General features: G+C 35.5%; 1 protein-coding gene across 8 annotated transcripts in view; it reads right to left on the minus strand.

The window, feature by feature from the left end:
* The window catches only part of LOC586294 (CUB and zona pellucida-like domain-containing protein 1), a 36433-nt gene that overhangs the window by 4414 nt on the left and 12535 nt on the right, over window positions 1–19484 (minus strand). Inside the window, exons 4-17 of one of the 8 annotated variants that reach the window (XM_030977970.1) lie at window positions 19095–19334; window positions 18256–18405; window positions 17215–17383; window positions 13079–13111; window positions 12049–12075; window positions 9913–9945; window positions 8575–8607; window positions 6939–6965; window positions 6717–6743; window positions 6486–6512; window positions 5050–5237; window positions 4278–4675; window positions 2106–2208; window positions 705–921 (exon numbers count right to left, since the gene is read on the minus strand). In XM_030977970.1, coding sequence (XP_030833830.1) covers window positions 705–921; window positions 2106–2208; window positions 4278–4675; window positions 5050–5237; window positions 6486–6512; window positions 6717–6743; window positions 6939–6965; window positions 8575–8607; window positions 9913–9945; window positions 12049–12075; window positions 13079–13111; window positions 17215–17383; window positions 18256–18405; window positions 19095–19334 — 1672 coding nt within the window. Of the gene's footprint in view, window positions 1–704; window positions 922–2105; window positions 2209–4277; window positions 4676–5049; window positions 5238–6485; window positions 6513–6716; window positions 6750–6938; window positions 6966–8574; window positions 8608–9912; window positions 9946–12048; window positions 12076–13078; window positions 13112–17214; window positions 17384–18255; window positions 18406–19094; window positions 19335–19484 lie in introns of all 8 variants that reach the window. The other 7 variants (XM_030977969.1, XM_030977974.1, XM_030977972.1 and 4 more) reach the window with 7 other exon arrangements.

A 19484-nucleotide genomic window follows, 5' to 3' on the forward strand; every position in this document is an offset into this window, starting at 1 on the left:
ATCCTTGGTGAGTGGCTCCTTTCGTAGGTGTAAGAAGTGGCACATTCTTACCTCTGATAATTACCCTCTGTACTTTGACGTCTTCCTTTTCTCCTCTAATAAGTGTCTTATCCCTTTCGATAAGTGTCCCATTTTACTCTTATCATTAAACGCTTCCTTAATTTCAAGCGACTAAAAACAATTTCCCCTAAAGCTCACTCGCTATGCTTGCTCACATTGCCGGTACTATATCATATATTTATGTTACTTATGTTTTCAGTCTTCTGTTATGGAATATGCTTTTAACCCCATCAGGATTGTTATTATCCTCTTTATAATTTTTCGCACGGTGACCTCACAAATCTTAAAAATTGTCTTCGCTCGCTCTCAAATTAATTTGCAGACCATCACACCTAACTGCAAAGTATAATGCTTCAGCAATATCTTGTATGGTGTATAAAGAAAAACAAATATTAAAATCATCGCTGATAATGTAATCAAAATTTAAGGGTATATACCAATGTCTGAAAGATGTATGTATATTTTCGCTTTGAGATTTCCCTTTGTACCCTTCTTCTTTTTTTGTTGGTGCCCCAACTTTGAAAGTCCCTCCGCCGGCCCTGTATATATATATATATATATATATATATATATATATATACATGAGAGGAAATTACATATCCAATGGATAACGGAATTGCAATCGCGTTGAATTCAAGTATTACCGTTCTCGCTGACGTCATTGCGTAAGACACTACCCTGCCTCTGTGCAGAGCGGACGACGCGCAGAGGTCCTCGCGTGAATCGCTTGGTCTTGAGTTCGCTGCTGACGTCACGCCTCTTTCGCCCCATGATCTCTGAAGAACCGAGGGCGCAGTCATTGTTGCAGACTGAATCATCGTCCTCGTCATCGCATACCAGGAGATTACAGTGGATGTAAATCTAAGAGTATGGAAAGAACAGTAGTTCCATAGGTCTTTCAATACAAGGGAGGGGACAGGGAGGCAACGGTTTAGTTTTTTCCGATCATGAGACTTGACAAGAATTTACTATAGAGATAATAGTGATGAAAAAGTAGGTTGAGTCATGAGAAGAAGAAAGAATGACATGCGATCTTTCTCCTTCTTTGTCTACCAGTCTAGAATGATATCCGTTATAAAAATATGACTCAGATATTATTCCTGAAATGCCCTATTCCATACTGAATTTTTCGTTTTAAACTATGATCATTACAATTAAACAATGTGAGTGTGAGTCCAGGTCGAAATGCTAATTTTTGAAATATGAATAAACAATTAGCGAAGTAATAATATCTGACAGTGGTGATCAATTATCTTTCGTGTGTCAGTTTATATATATTATACAGTGTGAGTCAACACAAAGTTTACACCTAGAAAATTGCTAATTATTTTTAAAATCATCTATGAACAGTTAATTAGTATACATCTAATGAAAGAGTGTTTTATCCCGAATCATTTGGTATCATTTTTGTGTGGTATGTGTTCACGCATGGATGAACAGGTGGCATTGTTTGCGAGAGTGTGAAAATCGCGCCAATGTTGCTTATGTGATATTTGAATAAAACAATTGGGATTTGGGTATTAAATCGGTAATTGCAGATCCAAATAACATCCCTAACAAAATTCATCATGCCACACATATCAAATATCGAATATCAAATATCAACGAACATTTGTGCGCGCGTGCGTGTGTGTGTATGCAATTCATCTCATTTGATACATTCAATTCATTTTCTCACTTTAACCCCACCATAGCACACACTGTAGGCATCACTTTGGCGCAGCGTGAACACATACCACACAAAAATGATACCAAGCAATTTGGGATAAAACGCTTTTTTATAAGATGTATAGTAATTTACTGTTCATAGATGATTTTTAGAATAATTAGCAATTTTCTAGGTGTTAACTTTTTTTTGACTCACATGGTATTATATTTCTAATGTTATTACTGTTGTTATTATTATCATCATTATTATTGTAATTATCGTTATAATTATTATCATTTTTATCATCTTAACTATTATAATATAAATGATTCAGAATTGTCAACCTTATAAGTTTTGAAGGACGAGGTTAGACAACTTTAAATATAAACAAACTTACCCAATCGTCCTCATCGTCGATGAACCGGATAGTTTTCATCTCTACTCCTATGCGATGGTCTTCCAGGGTGGTGATCTTAGTATTGTCATCGTCAATTGAACAACTAGAGGATACAATCGATTGCAATATTTGGGATTTAATTATATCAACTCTTTTCCAAATAGAGGGAAACCACAGAGAACAGCTATCATACGTAGGAAAAAAAAAGGATATAAATTCACCAACTATAATGGCGACCTCTTCTTATTTAAGAAACAAAATGAATGTCACACATTGTCTAAACCTTTATGTTCTTGAACAATAAGGACCTTGCCTAGAGAAGGGACATTTTGTAGCTTTGAAAACGATCATATTCATAATATTTTCATCAGTACGGCCCATTGCCTCGATATTGATTTAAAAGGCCAATGGGCCGCAGAATGGCGTTACACTATGCACAGGAAATTCTGCAAACCACTGCTCTGCACTGTAACTAAAATTCAAATTTTCTGAGTTATTGATGAAGGAATATGCAGATTCGTTTCAAGGGGGTGCGTAAAACAAATGTTAAATCCAAGGATCACCTGTGATTGAAATTTTCGTGAGGAAACAAAGTTTTAGTTTTGAGTAGGCTTACAGAGCAAATGGGAGAGCCACTAGCGTACCGAATCATGAAGGATTCGCGGTCATAAATTACGGCGCGTGGGGCACGTGACACCGCGGACCAAAAGAAACACATTTTTCGGTGCAATGTGGCAAGGAAAATCAGCTATAACATAAAAACAAGCAGAAGATGGCAGCCGAATCTGGTATCAACTTAAAGCTTAGATATCAGAAAAATGATGGTAATAACATTAAAGTAGAAATTCCTCTGGATTTATAAAAAAAACATGGATAATTAGTCCATTTTCAGTGAATTACCCTATAATATATTAGGAATATTGTGTTTCTTTCCATGTTCAACCCATGCATGCAGTGAAATGAACTATCAGGAATATGCGAGAGCACTGTCATATCAATAGCTTAAACACTCAATGTTAAATTGAAAGATTTATGAAATAAGTCACCTTTGCACTAAAAATGTGAATATTCAAGATTTTGCAGTTTGAAGAAGTGCATACCGGAATTTAATATTTTAATGAGGTATTCTTCAATGTATTATCTTTCAACTGGGCAAGTAAAAGACAAATCACCAAAAAAGACTTTGGGCGCACTTTGATTTCTCCCTGGCCCACTGAGCGGTGGGCTCGCGGGAGGGGCTCAAGCCCCCTTCTTTTGAGAAAACAAGATTTTAAAGAGAAATAGAAACCAACCAACCAAGGGCAAGGCCCCGGCAAATAAAAATGCCTAAAAAATTGTATATATTCGCTTTGAGGTTTCCCTTTGTAGGTGCCCCATTTTCGCGGAAAGTGATCTTTATTGTTGGTGCTCCCCCTTCCACTTTGAACGACGCTCCACTGCCTCTGGCCTGTTATAACCCATGAGCTTCCCCTGGATCATCCCCTGTATCTCTCGGTCTCCCTACCTATCTTCCTCCAATTTAATTTCCCTCAACCTCCTGACATTCCCCCACTGAGCGAGTTATCCTATATCTGGTGATATATCACTTTACGGTTTCCTTTTTATTTCTCACTTTACTTTTCAATGAGTGAATAGACGTTTTAATTGCGCATGTGGAAATGACACAAATGAAAATCAATTCAATGTCAAATGCTTTTTTTTTTTTACATCTTCAAATATGCAGAACTGGGACCATTATATGTCAATAGCTTCTTCAAAGAGGAATAAAAGAAGTATATCACCAGTAATAGGTTAACCACTGATGTTGTCAAAATTCAATACATTTAAAATTTTCTTTAATGAGATTTTTTTCTTTTATATCAAAATAGACCAAAAATATACAATCGCCCGATCGCAAATATTAATATATACAAGATCCCTACACACATCCCCCTTGCTCGTCCAAATCGCCCCCCCCCCCCCCCTCTGACGAGGTTTGCCTGGTATGCCACTGAGGAGAGCCACCTAGAATATGATTCGTCACGGTGTTCTATCAATCATTTAAAACAAATCTTGTTTTTAATCTGATTTTGCTAAGACCTTCACGAATATGTTTCTCTTTTTTGTTCCTCTTGTTATTGTAGCAAACCCAATATCAAGGAGGACTTCTACTTAAAGAACAATATTCCCTACCCTTCAGCGATGAATTCAAAGTGGGGATCAGAATCGTATTTCGAATCCGGTGTGGCTCTGCAGGATTGGATCGAAAGGTCGAGGGTGCCGTCTAAAGAGTCCACAGATGCAGCAAAGAACAGGTCCTTATTGAGGCCGATGCTGATAGGGTAAGTATCGTCGACCTTTTTGTAGGTATTATCTGTGTAGATATCGAAGGAGAAGGTGTAGGCACCCTCTTCGACGAGGGTCTTGTCGATGGTGTAGTCAGTGAGCTGGTACTTCATTGATCCGACGCGCTGACTTCTATTGTACGAGCATGAAAGCGGAATCTCGACGGCATATTGGCGACTAATGCCGCTGTCATCATCATAGCGGTTGCTGACGTGATTGGTGTACGTCTCAGTTTCGTCATCTTCCTAGAAGAAGAAGAACGGAGATTTAACAACTATTAGATTTTAAAAAAAAGTAGGCTGACAGCCCAAGAGACCGGCAGCCTACCAGACGCAGCTTCTGAGATCGACATTTCGAGTTTCGAGTGCTGTAACCTAAAAAAAACTATATAATCAAGAGAATAATATCTATTTTTATAAAAAGAAATTGACAAAAAAACAAAAACATTTGGAAATAAATGAATAAATAAATAAATAAATAAATAAATAAATAAATAATTGAATAGATAACAAAAGGAATAAATACGTCAATATATGAATGGATAAATAAACGAATATATAGATAAATACCAATAAAACAAGCAACACAAAATAGCAAACAAACAATCAAACGAAATTACCGTCATGACCGTTCCGCATGCGTTAAGGTTGGTGGTGAGTGTGATTATCGGCCCATCCTCTTCTCCTACGCACTGCTGGCCATTAGTGTCATCATTGAATCCGACATTTGAACCTTCCATACCCCCCGTCAGCAGACTTTTGGGGATCTCAACAATCATCTGGGTGTCGTTGCATGTCAGGGTGATTCCTTCAGTGTCGAATTACGTGGACAAAAAATTATATGTTTATACACTGTTGGTCATAATGGTTGAATAATCTTTTTTTACCCCAATTTATGGAATGGTTTAGACAGTGATTTATTCCTTATAGATCTAGATAATAGCATACATTCTCAGATTTTATTGAATAATAATTTGCGACTGTTTTGTTTTGCATGACTGCTAAATCATGTGTGTGCTATCATACTTATCAACTAGGGGACCTACGTCCTTAAGTCATAACTGACAGTAATGAGGATTAATGCCTCACAAAATGGCACTAATATAGCACATCGACACGGTTTCGATCCTGGGGCCTCACAGTTACGGGGCCATTGCTTTGCCACTGAATCATGACTGTACGCAGCGGGGGCTAGGGTAGGGGGCAGCCCCCACAAATAAAAGAAGATGCAATAAGTTATCAATAATAATAGCAAACACATGCTTTAGTAGTTACGCAAAAAAAACACTCGCAAATTATTATTCAATAAAATCTGAGAATGTACACTATTATCTAAATCTATTAGGAATAAATAATTTGTTTAAGTCATTACATAAATTGGGGTAAAAATTAATAATTCAACCATTATGACAAACTGTGTATATACGTATATATATATATATATATATATATATATATATATATATAAATAGTAGAATTTGAATAGAGAGATAAATAAAAAGATAAATGAATAAATGAATAAACAAATTAATAAATCGATAACAACAAATCATAGATGAAGAATAAGTGAATACATGAATTAATAAATCATTAAATAAATGTATACATAAATAGATAATTAAGGCACACAAAACAATGGTAACAAATAGTGATAGGGCCTTATTTACTCTACATGGGTAGCTATTTCAATATATCCGTGCTGGGATTAGAACCATTAACCCCTTTTATGAGATTCAAGTGCATTAACCACTATACTACGACACAAAGACGAGTGAATGAAAATATTGCAATATAATACGGAACAAGAAATTATGAATTTGTGATAGCAAACTGTTTATTACTAATATGTGTTTAGCAAAAGGGTATTTCAAAAGATTATCATGTTATTAATAGCAGACTTCCTAAGTGTCTCATCTGTTTCTATAATTGGTTTTGGCTTTTGCTCGGAACAAATTTCTAGAGTGATTGATAATAAGTAGTCGTAGACGTTGGCTCACTTATACCTATCAGCAATTACCCTTAAATATATGACAGCTTATGTTTAGTATGCACTTACCTGTGGTGGGGAGTTCAGTTCGAGCAGCTGTTTATACAAAATGAACAAAAACAATGTTTACATTTTCCAAGAAACTATAGGGCCATATCTTTTTCATCATCATCATCATCATCATCATCAGCATCAGCATCACCATCATTATCGCCATAACCAGTGTTTGGGCGTCCGTTTTAATGTCAGTTTGAGATCAATTAACATATAAAACAGCTTAAGTTTACGGTATACACTTACCTCCTGTAGGGTCTGCAATTGGATCATCTGTTCCTACCAAATGAACAGAAAAGATGTTTGATTGTCTTTTAATAAAACTATACGGCCATTTAACTGACGTGAACATTGAACGTCATCGTCTTCATCGTCATCATCATCATTACCAGTGTTTGTGCGTCTTTTTAAATGTGAAATTGCAACAATTCAGATGTATAACAGCTTATGTTTACGGTATAAACTTACCCGTAGTGGGGTCTGAAGGTAGAACAGCTGTTTATACAAAATGAACAAAAAAGATGTTTGATTGTTTTTGTAAGAAAGTATGGGGCCCAGGGGCGGATCCAGGGGAAGGGGGGGGGGGGGGGGCAAGGGGCCCAAATAGCAAAAAGAAAAACATATTAACAAAAATGTTACCGTTAATCTTACCTTAAAAAGAAGAAGACGACCCCTGGCTCGGGGGGGGGGGTGCTCACTACCCCCCTCCCCCTCGTGAAGCAACAACAAAACCGAACAAAATACAAACTGTTAACCTATTCATAACTATTCTCAAGACACATTTATTCAAATTGCTTTCGCTGATTAATTAACTCTGTTCACTTTGATGTGTATTCCATATGTATTTTAATTTGTAGATTTATTTGCACTTTTCGTTTGTTTAATATGTAATTGTTTATCAGTCTATTTTGCTTGTCATAGCGCTTAGAGACTTAGAGAAAGTTTTGAACAAGTATCATATATAACAGCTTAATTTTATGGTAAACAATAACATTTGATAAGGCCTGTAGTGGAAGTATCTGTTTCTACAAAATGAACAACAACTAAAATGTTTGATTGTCTTTTAATTAAAAAAAAGTATGAGCCCATATAAATAATGTGAGCATTCAACGTCGTCATCATTTACCAGTGTTTGGGGGTCCTTATTAATGTCAGTTTCGACAACCTACCATATACATGTATAACAGCTTATGTTTGCGGTATACGCCTATCTATGATATGGGTTGCAGTTGAAGCAGCTGTTTATACAAATTGAACAAAAACAATGTTTACTGATGTAAGTTATTAAGCTCATGACCAGTTTTTGGCATCTATCTTAGTGTTAATTTTAGATCAAGATTATCGTAGTAGAAACGTCTCATGCAGGCGCGCCTGAAGCAGTTTGTTATCATTCATTTTATTTGCAGATAACTCGAGTGTATTTTTCTCTCACAGAAATCCACAAACTCTTTTGCAGACTGTAAACTCTGAGTTGCCTCGGGCAATAGTACAATATTATTGTAACCTTCCCTTGAGCGTTTAAAAACAACTATATTTCGCTTTTTTACAGATATGCTATTACCCCAGTCATTGGATTCAGTGCTTGCCTGCACACACTGTGTGCACAATCTCCACTCCCTGGGGAGTATTCCAGCCAGGCGTTACTTGACGCTCAAAAACTATTTGGCCAGCAATTTCGGTCGCATCCTACCGGGTACCCATTTAACACCTGGATGGAGAGTAGCAAGTGCAGGTTGAAATCTTGCTAAAAGATATTAGTGCCGTGCCGGGATTTTAACCCTCGACCTTCGCATCTCCAGTCACACGCCTTAAATCACTCAGTCACGACATTCCATGTGTTCCATATATGTTTCCAATAAGATTGCGAAGACTTTCACAGAATTTATGTTTTAAAAAAAATCACTAGCCGTTAAATACTTTTTTAAAAGAAGATAAAAGCCTTTTCCTCCCGATCTTTCATTTTCTGAACAAATTTCATTACGTAAAACTGTATAAAAACAAAAGGAAATTGTTTTAGATTATTTTTTATTAATATCATAATTATTACCATTATTGAAAGTAATATCATCATTATTAATATTATGGCTACGTTATTTTTTTTTACCTGTGACAACTTCTGTAGCTGGAGCATCTATTTCTGCAAAATGAAAGAAAACAAATAGATAGTCGCTGTATATATAAATATATATAGACATTCAAAAAATGAACACTGATATATAAATATACATTGATACAAATATCAATGAAACAGATTAACATATATACATGTATAACAGCTTATGTTTATGGTATAAACTTATCTATGGTTGGGTCTGCAATGAGAGCAACTGTTTATACAAAAAGATGGAAAAAGAAGTTTGATTGTCTTTAAAGAAAACTATTGGCCCATATAAATAATGTGAGCATTCAACGTCGTCATCATTTACCAGTGTTTGGGGGTCCTTATTAATGTCAGTTTCGACAACCTACCATATACATGTATAACAGCTTATGTTTGCAGCATACGCCTATCTATGATATGGGTTGCAGTTGAAGCAGCTGTTTATACAAATTGAACAAAAACAATGTTTACTGATGTAAGTTATTAAGCTCATGACCAGTTTTTGGCATCTATCTTAGTGTTAATTTTAGATCAAGAATATCGTAGTAGAAACGTCTCATGCAGGCGCGCCTGAAGCAGTTTGTTATCATTCATTTTATTTGCAGATAACTCGAGTGTATTTTTCTCTCACAGAAATCCACAAACTCTTTTGCAGACTGTAAACTCTGAGTTGCCTCGGGCAATAGTACAATATTATTGTAACCTTCCCTTGAGCGTTTAAAAACAACTATTTCTCTCAAAGCAGTCATTAATACTATACTATCATATTTCGCTTTTTTACAGATATGCTATTACCCCAGTCATTGGATTCAGTGCTTGCCTGCACACACTGTGTGCACAATCTCCACTCCCTGGGGAGTATTCCAGCCAGGCGTTACTTGACGCTCAAAAACTGTTTGACCAGCAATTTCGGTCGCATCCTATACCGGGTACCCATTTAACACCTGGATGGAGAGTAGCAAGTGCAGGTTGAAATCTTGCTAAAAGATATTAGTGCCGTGCCGGGATTTTAACCCTCGACCTTCGCATCTCCAGTCACCCGCCTTAAATCACTCAGTCACGACATTCCATGTGTTCCATATATGTTTCCAATAAGATTGCGAAGACTTACACAGCATTTATGTTTAAAAAAAATCACTAGCCGTTAAATACTTTTTTTAAAGAAGATAAAAGCCTTTTATTCCCGATCTTTCATTTTCTGAACAAATTTCATTACGTAAAACTGTATGAAAACAAAAGGAAATTGTTTTAGATTATTTTGTATTAATATCATAGTTATTACCATTATTGAAAGTAATATCATCATTATTAATATTATGGCTACGGTATTTTTTTTTTTACCTGTGACAACTTCTGTAGCTGGAGCATCTATTTCTGCAAAAGGAAGAAAATAAATAGATAGTCGCTGTATATATAAATATATATAGACATTCAAAAAATGAACACTGATATATAAATATACATTGATGAAAATATCAATGAAACAGATTAACATATATACATGTATAACAGCTTATGTTTATGGTATAAACTTATCTATGGTTGGGTCTGCAATGAGAGCAACTGTTTATACAAAATGATGGAAAAAGAAGTTTGATTGTCTTTAAAGAAAACTATTGGCCCATATAAATGATGTGAATTTTCAACGTAATCGTCATAATCATCATCATTATCAGTGTTATCAATGTCATTTTGGAACAATTAACATATATAACAGCTTGTTTTACGGTATGCACTAACACAACAACATGTTTTATTGTCTCAAAAAAAAGTATGGGGCCATATACGATATACGATGGAAGAATTCACTCAACCGAGATCGTCCTGTACTCTGCTCCCGTCTTCATTAGTAACCTTGTTTTGCCTTGAGCCATAATGCATGGCCGTCCAGAGGATTTTTTTATGTTGGGGACCGGGGTAAATTGAAAATTTATTGCATTTTCTGTGTTTTATTTTATTTACGGAAACTGCCCCCTACCCTAGCCCCCGCTGCGTACAGTCATGGTTCAGTGACAAAGCAATGGCCTCGTAACTGTGAGGCCCCAGGATCAAAACCGTGTCGATGTGCTATATTAGTGCCCTTTTGTGGGGCATTAATCCTCATTACTGTCATTAATGACTTAAGGGCATAGGTCCCCTATTTGATAAGCATAGTAGCATACACATGCTTTAGCAGTCACGCAAAACACACATTGTCAAATTATTATTCAATAAAATCTGAGAATGTATACTATTATCTAGATCTATTATTTTTTAAATTATTTTAAAAATAATTCCATAAATTGGGGTTAATATACAAATATACGAAGCTGTGAGAAAGAATAGTGGAAATTATTTATCTGAGGAGGGACTGGCTTAGTACTATTTTTTCCGAGGGGCGAAGCCCCGAGGAAAAAATAGTAACTATTGCCAGTCCCTCCGAAGATATATAATTTCCACTATTCTTACGAACTAAATGCTTGGTATATTTGTTTTATATCACTTCGTTACGCTCCGAACGTCTGACTTAATGAATGGATGGCATATGGTTTTTAACTTTATACTTATATAACCCACATTGGGCCAGGTATTGGAGAAGTTTACAATCAGTTTTAATTTGTCAATTTAAGCTGCGCACAGTTATATTAACGCGCATTTAATGAGACGCGCAGATTGCGCATTATTTTTTACTGAACATGATGTGATGTCGCAATGCTTTTCTACCTGAAAATCTCATGGAGCATGCGCAATTCTGCCCATGAAAAAATAATGGAAAATATTCGGAGCTCTGGCAGAGATTTGTTTCAAATAGTGAAATTATATTTTATCACGTGACCACCAGATGCCCAATCATGTATTTAGAAAACTCATGAATATTCATAAAAGGGATATAAACAAAAATATTCCAACTTAATGAGCGACAGTGTAATTGATTTGAAATCTTTTGTTAAAAAAAAAAAATTCTTGTGTGAAATCTACTCTTATATAATATACGTATAAACAGTATAAAAAATAAAAAAAGAATAAATAAAACTGTTTTTTTAGTGTAAAATGTGGAATGAATAAACTTCTAAACTTCTAAACTTCTTCTAAACTACTTCTAAAGCTGTTTCGGCACCGGGGATGGGGACCTTTATGTTCAGTTGTGTACGTGCCAGAAATAGCGTAGATAATAATTAATATGTCAACATTGGATAGTCGAGCATAAAGTACAGTTGCTATGTACGATATCTATATCGCGATTACACGGCGATACAGCTCTTCTGTCGTGTTTATTTTGGCCGAGAAAGGTCGAGAACGTCCGAGAAAATCAAACAAGATGGAAATAATTCTGGTTCGCGCTTGCACGGATTATTTGTTTTTCGCTCGCCTCACCGTCGTCTTTGCCTTCCGTTGTGTTTGCGAAAGCGCTCTATTACTAGTATTTGTGCGTCTATTTTTTTGTCAGTTTGGAACAATTAACATGTATAACATCTTATGTTTACGGTATACACTAACCTGTGACGGTGACTTCAGTTTGATCACCTATTGATAAAGATAAAGATAAAGATAATCGAATTAAAAATATCTCATGTAAAGCATTGCTCTCTATTGTGCTCTCATATCTTACTTCTTACGATAAAATGTAATTTCATTTTCATAACTCATTTCTTGCTTCTCAAATTTCCATCAACCTACGCAGCACTCCTTTTCTTATAAAAATATCATATTTGTATTATGTATTCAGTGATTTATTGTATTACGTTTATTACTTAAAGTATAATTTGGAGTGGAGGCGAGGAGATTTCATTGCAAGGTCGGTGCGATCCTGGTATTTTTCCCCTGTGAAACGTACAAACTTTTTTTTTGCTGAGAGTCGTTAATACCAACCCTGTATATTTGTAGGCAGTTTTGACGCTTTGACTAAAACATCTTTCGCTCTGGGGATTGCGCACCCATCTGTTTACATAATGTTCTCATATAAATATACGAGATGAAGTGGGGCATAAGGAGAAGAACTCATAGCTGCCCGTAGATGAGGTTTCAGTTGTCCGAATATTGTTACTTTTCATACAACATTGTGGTACAGAATTTCTACCCGGGGGGGGGGGGGGTGGGGTGGGAGGATGCTTGAGGTTTGAAAGCAACACATTATTCATGCGGGGGGGGGGAGGGTATATGAATGATAACGATTTTTTTTCTTTAAATGTAGAAGTAGGTTCATCAGTATCTACTTCTAAGACTGAAACATAGTATATAAATCTATACACGCCGAATTAATGAAGATAACATTTTAGAACAGAATGCAGTGTTATCATGATAAGAAATTGAATATTTGAAGCTAGGTCTAAGAGTTTAGAAATTATAAACTATAATGACTTGATAGTGAAAAATTGAGGCCTAAACTATTTTTTCTCGGAAATCCAGGAATAATACTTTAATTCTAATAACAAGCAATATCAACCAGAAACCTAGTTTCGTTAGAAACATTTTAATATGGAGGTAAGCGCATGTATATAGATAAATAAGGGATATCATTTCTACTTACCGATGGTTGTTTGACCACAAACAAGGCCAGTCACTTTGTGAGGGAAATAAAAAGTATTTTCATTTTCAGGTCTTAAATATTTTGTTCTAATACTTACGATAATAATTTGGTCATACCATACTACATGAATATCCTTTACAAGTTACATACAAATGTCATGATCGTCCTATTTTCCCCAGTACAATTTCTATTTGCAACTGCAAAGTCAGGGTATCATACGTCATATATATCGTATGAATATTATTCACATCACATTTTCCATGGTTAGATTCCTTAATGCACAGCTTCTCATCGATAATTTTTAATTTTGCATCATCTTAACAATGCTATATTTGTACATGTATAGCCTACTCATATTAATCAAACAGATTTTTATATTTCGTTCACGTCGAGATATGAATCAATGCACTTTAATCCAAGGGAAATTTAGTAAAAAAATTCAAAATGATGAAATACAAGGCCCATAAGGAAATACAAGGCCCATAAGAGCTCCATGGTTACCATGGTTACTTACTTTCTTCCAGAGATTAGTGCAGGATTGAAACAATACTGTTCAGTGCTTTATTTGTGTTTTGTTATTAGTTTTGATTACTGAGCATTGCTCATTTATTCTTAAACTGTCAAGGGTTTACACTAATTTTACAAACTACTAGCTGACCCTTTTTTAAATAAAAAAAAACAAAACAAACCAAAGGTTAATAGTACTTTCCAGGGTTTAACGTACAAAGAATGTTATGTTAATTTTGATTGTATTTTGTTGATAAACAGGTCAAACCAGCAAGAACTACGTTTAATTGCTACGTTAATTTCATCTTTTTTAAAGTTCACTCCGCATATTGTAAAATTATGGGTTTACATATACGCAAAAATAATGATAGGAAGAAGGAAGGTCAATCATTAGCAATAGCAATAGAGAAAAAAAACTAGGTATAGCACACCAAAAATAAGTACAACATACACATGTTATTTGATGATTTCAGATGATCAAGCTTTATGAAAGCTTCAAAAAACAAAAAACAGAATTGAAATCGGTCAATGCGTTGTGATTTTATACCATTTTTTGGATATCGCAAAATTACCGAAAAACCTGCCAGAAATGGTCAAATTGGCAAAAATGGCAAAATTCGACAAAGCTGACAACTTAATTCATCACTTTCTTGGACACAAATAATAAATTCAATTATCAGAAACTAAAATATCATCTTTGTGGTAAAAAATACAAAAAAGAAAATTCATATATCTATTACCGTTTTGAAAACAGAAGCAAACAAAATAAGTCATTTTTGCCATTTTTGCGAATCTGCAGATATGAAAAAGTTGTGTAAATAACTAAGTCCGTCTAATTAATATGCGCATATGTAATCAAATAAAAAAGCGAACATGATACATCGATGAAACCTATGTATATCAGATAGGTATGGAAATATTTGTTTTGAAGAAGAAGAACAAAATTATGAATATTCATCAAATATGCAAATTAGGTCATTTCAGCTAATTATATATATATATACATATATATATATAGGAAAGTCAAACTGTTCATTTTGTTGACATTTTTTAAAATCATATATTTAAAGATCATATTTAGCCAATATTAACATTAAATTCCAAATATTTTTGCAATGCCAATAAAATATGGCGATGGAAATTACTTGGATCACCGTTACAGCTATTTCCTCATATGTTTCACAAATTATTCAGGAAAAACCGAACAAATGATAAGAATCTGCAGACTTTCAGCTACATCACGGTATAGTTTCTTTTTAAAAAATGTCAGATTTGAGGATTAATGACGATTTTCCGAGAGACCATTCAATTTAACAGGCCATAACATTCCACAGGGTCTGAATTTCAGAGAAAAACAAAATTTGGTGACCTAAGTACAGTTATGGCTACCTTTAGTGTAAACAACAAATTGATTTAATGAGTGAAACACATGAGGAAATTGCATTTTTGTAGGGGAGTTTTACACATTGAAGTGCATTTTCCCCACGCAGAATAACACATGGCTGAAAAGACAATATTCTAATTAATAATTTAACATACTGTATTTAACGAATTGTAGTTAAAGGTATGCTTGAAAGATATGTGAAATAAACATTTGAAAATATTGTTCAGTTTTTAAAAATAAATTTACGAAGATTGCTATTTCTACCAACTGACTGCTGTTGTGGGTGTGTATGTGCATGGGGCAGACTGTGTGCACAGTGTGATCACCCTAGTAATAGCAAGTAGAATATAAAAGAAAAAGCGTAGTCCATTGTACCAGCTGGTCATAATGGTGGAATAATTATTTTGTACCCCAATTTATTGAATGATTTATTCCTAATAGATCTAGATAATAGTATACATTTTCATATTTTATTGAATGACAATTCGGGAGTGTTTGGGGGCTCACAGTAACAAGGCCATTGCTTAACCAATGAATCATGACTGTACGCAGCGGGCGCTAGGGTACGTCGACGCCCCCACAAAAACAAAAAAACAAAGATAATGCAATAAATTTTCAATAATTCATTGCATTTTGCCCCGACCCCCAACATACACAAAATCTTCTATGTGGGCATGCCTTGAACCATAATGCATGCTCCTACAGAAGAATTTTTCCTGTTGGGGACAGGGGGGGAATGCAATGAATTATTGAAAATGTATTGCATTTTCTTTGTTTTTTTGTTTTTGTAATAATAACAACAGTAGCAGCAGCAGTAGTAGTAGTAGTATAAGTAGTAGTAGTAGTAGTAGTAGTAGTAGTAGTAGTAGTAGTAGTAGTAGTAGAATTAGTATTAGTGTAATAGTAGTAGTAGTAGTAGTAGTAGTAATAGAAGCAGCCTATATGAACAAATTTGACCCACATTCGGCCAAAAGATCAATGAGTCATTTTGTGTACCTCCACACAGACGACGAACGTTCGAGTGCACTAGAGCGTAACACCAAGGTACCGGACTCGTCGATTGTTATGAAATAGGGGTTTATCGTATAAAACTGGTGAGAGTGTGAATGTCAACACCGCTGTGCGTGCGTGACTTGTCAACACTCTCCCTCTCTTTCTCTCTGTTTCTCTCTCCCCTCTTCTTCTCCCCCAAAAAGGAAAACAAATCAGGAAAATATATATGTATGTCTGGTAGATACAGATGCACATCACAATGCATAAGTCCATTTTCATCCCTCCGTCTAAGATGGGCGGGATCACCCTGCAATATGAATACGCGATTCCTTCACTAGCAGATCGACCATGAATATTTAGATCTGCTCATGCAGTGAGTTCTGAGTGCCATTAATTTGCTAAATTTCAGGAAAATTAAAGAGTCTAGTGTCTCGTGAGAGATATAATCTAATCCCTACACACCTGTTTTGTAAAAGATCGTCCATAATATCTAAATTCCCTTCATTAAATTGCTGAAATCAACGTAAAAGGTGTCTTTTCCATCGCCGGAGCCGAGTCAAATTTGGTGGTAGAAATACGCACGGCTGCGAGCACGGTGTGTAAGCCTCATTGTCCGCTGTGTAAAAACTTCGCTTACGCACTTGCATATATTATAGAGGTCGATGTGTTAGTTTGTAAACGCTATTTTTGATTGGATTGAAATTGGCCCTACTTTCTCGACAACCAATCAAATTATGTGTTACATCAGACGATAGAGGATTACATATCCTCTGTTTTGGCGCCCGAGTTGGCCCAATAACAAGTCGCAGTTACGAGCATTATCTCGTTGAAGTACACAACCCCAGTGAAAAAGGCGAATTTTCCTGTGACCTCCATAGAGAAATCACAACTTGAATGATTGTTGTCCATTATTGAAGACGAAAAGGCCCTAATTTCCAGTCTACTAATCAGTTCGAAATTGGTATCAATGGAAAGAACAGTATTTGAATATGTGATTTCCACCCGAGTTGGTGTGAATTCAAAGTTTGTTTTCCTTGTAGGAGCATTTCTTTGCATACTTAGCGCATTTTCAAAGCCGATTTCACGTATTGTAGACCGCGGAGCGAGACCGCGTGAGCAGATGCCCGAAATTTGTTCATATGAGTAGTAGTAGTAGTAGTAGTAGTAGTAGTAGTAAAGTAGTAGTAATATTTGTAGTAGTAGTAGTATTGGTACCACAGGTAATACTAGTAGTATCTCTTCATTGGTTTACCTGCTCCAGGTCCAGTTTTGCAGACCGGATCGATAACCGAAGAACCGTCAACCTTGTAGGCATACACTCCGTTAACGTCGACGTTGCTGTCTGCACTCAATGACCGCAGTGTATCTTGTTCGTAGGCGAAGTTTTTTACAATCGTACCGTCACCCATTAGAAAACCAACCTATTGAAGAAACCGAAAAAGTCAGTTCGCAGTACATATAATACTACTTTTGTTTTCCCAGAGAAGCCCCTTCAGGATCAACCTGGGCCCTGTTTCATATAACGTCTTCTTATCAATAACAAGTTACAATGACTGTTGTAAGCTACTCAAATCGTGACTTTTACTTGGTTGAGAGCAAATTTGTCATAGAAATCGAGCATTCGTTATTGAGGACAAGTTTTATGAAACAGGGTCTAGTTCTTATTGAGGGTTCTGCAGTCATTATTACCCCAGCACTTGCCAGGTACCCATGACGATCGCAACTACTTTTGAAAAAACGAACTCAAGTTCAGTTGGAATACTCTTTTGTATGTCTCACAGAAATTATGTTAGGATTACATAGTATGTCATTGTAATATTCGCACCTGTCAAAATGTGTTGTACAGTGCCATTGAAATGGCCTTAGGTTGACTTTACTTTGGTGTAGAGTGGTAAATATTTATCGATATCTTGATTTTACGAAGCCGTTAGTGCCGGGCTAGGACTCGAACCCTCAGCCCCAGGTTTGAAAGTCAAGTGAATGAACCACCATTAAAGGTCATCAATTTCACTTCTTCGATATTTCTTTTTCATTTTTTTTTTTACAAACACACGCATGACATTGTCTTAAAGCAATTATTGAATGTTGAATATGCTTATATTGAAACGGATATAAATCAAATCTAGTTATCTCCATCATGTACATGCACTATTTGATTGCCTTTTCTTTTCCTCTACATATTAAAACCTAATGACAGACTTCGTCTCGGGGCCCAGCATAACTTCGACATAACCTGGGAACAATTGCTTTAACCATGCTCCAGTCAAAAGTGCGTCTAGTAGCGCCTACTTACGATTGCAATGCCAAGTTGTGTATAAGTGTAGAGACCAGTATTGGGATCTCCATCCATCCTTGTCCCAACGACCCAAGTGATAGATCCATAGTTAAGCAGGACGAAAGATTCCTGCCCGTCGTGAATAAGGACCGCCTGAAATGTATTTCGCTTTAGGGGTAGAACGAGATAGGGAGAAGAGAAAGTGTGAGCTATAGATTGAGAGATTTAATGAATGATTTATTCGAGTAAACACAACAAAAGTTCGAAATAAAAATCATTCACATTAGCAGTCAAAAGACTGAATTGCTGAGTACCATTATTATTTACATAAAGAGATTACATTTTCAAAAGCATTACATTTTGTTGCATTATTGGGTATGTGAACATTGTTAATACATAAACGTTCGATGAATAATTTGTACACTTGATCATTGAATCTTTCAAAGTGGTTTTAGAAGAGGGAGCAAAACAAATATTAGATTCAATCTCCTGAAATGTCTTTATCTGAGGAATAAAACAGGGCAGTATGAAAAAGTTGAAAAAACAAATCTTAAACCAGTAACCTACAGGAAAGAGCATTCTGGGTAAAATCATTCCTCGCAAATTGTCGGAAATAGTGCGCCCTTAAAAATTGATTTTGGACTGGCACGCCAAAAAAAAAAAAATATTAATTAATTAATTAATACATGAATAAATATATACACAAAAATGGATTAATTAATTCATAACTTAAATTGGTAAATAGATAGATAATTAAATAAACATGAATTGATACCAAATGAATGAATAAATAAGTAGATTAATAAATACATTAAGTAAATAGATTTATTATTTTAAAAAATGGAAATGAAACTTACTGGATCCGAGGTACCTGTTTGATCGAAGAACGAGACCTGGTCCCACGTGACCACAATGACGACTTGAGCTCTAAAGTCGACATTGCTCCGGAAATAAGTTTGGACGTCTGCAGTCGCTTGGTTGAGTGTTGTAGTGCTGGTTGTTACGCGGTAATATACGTTACCTCCGTCACCTGTAATATCCACATCAGCCCAAAATGCAAAGATTGTATCTGGGTCCTCAATTCTTCCGTCGCCGTCCTTTTTAAGGAAAAATTGGTAAACGTTTTCTCTAGTTTATAATTTGTTGTCTATACTTGTCAGAGATTAAGAGGCACGCTTTAACAATACACGTGAACTTAGTAGAATGTTGTATTCATTTATAGGCCCGGTATATTTTGTGTATGTATT

Source organism: Strongylocentrotus purpuratus, unplaced genomic scaffold (genome assembly GCF_000002235.5).
Source record: "Strongylocentrotus purpuratus isolate Spur 01 unplaced genomic scaffold, Spur_5.0 spur5_scaffold_1, whole genome shotgun sequence".
Classification (NCBI taxonomy): domain Eukaryota; kingdom Metazoa; phylum Echinodermata; class Echinoidea; order Camarodonta; family Strongylocentrotidae; genus Strongylocentrotus; species Strongylocentrotus purpuratus.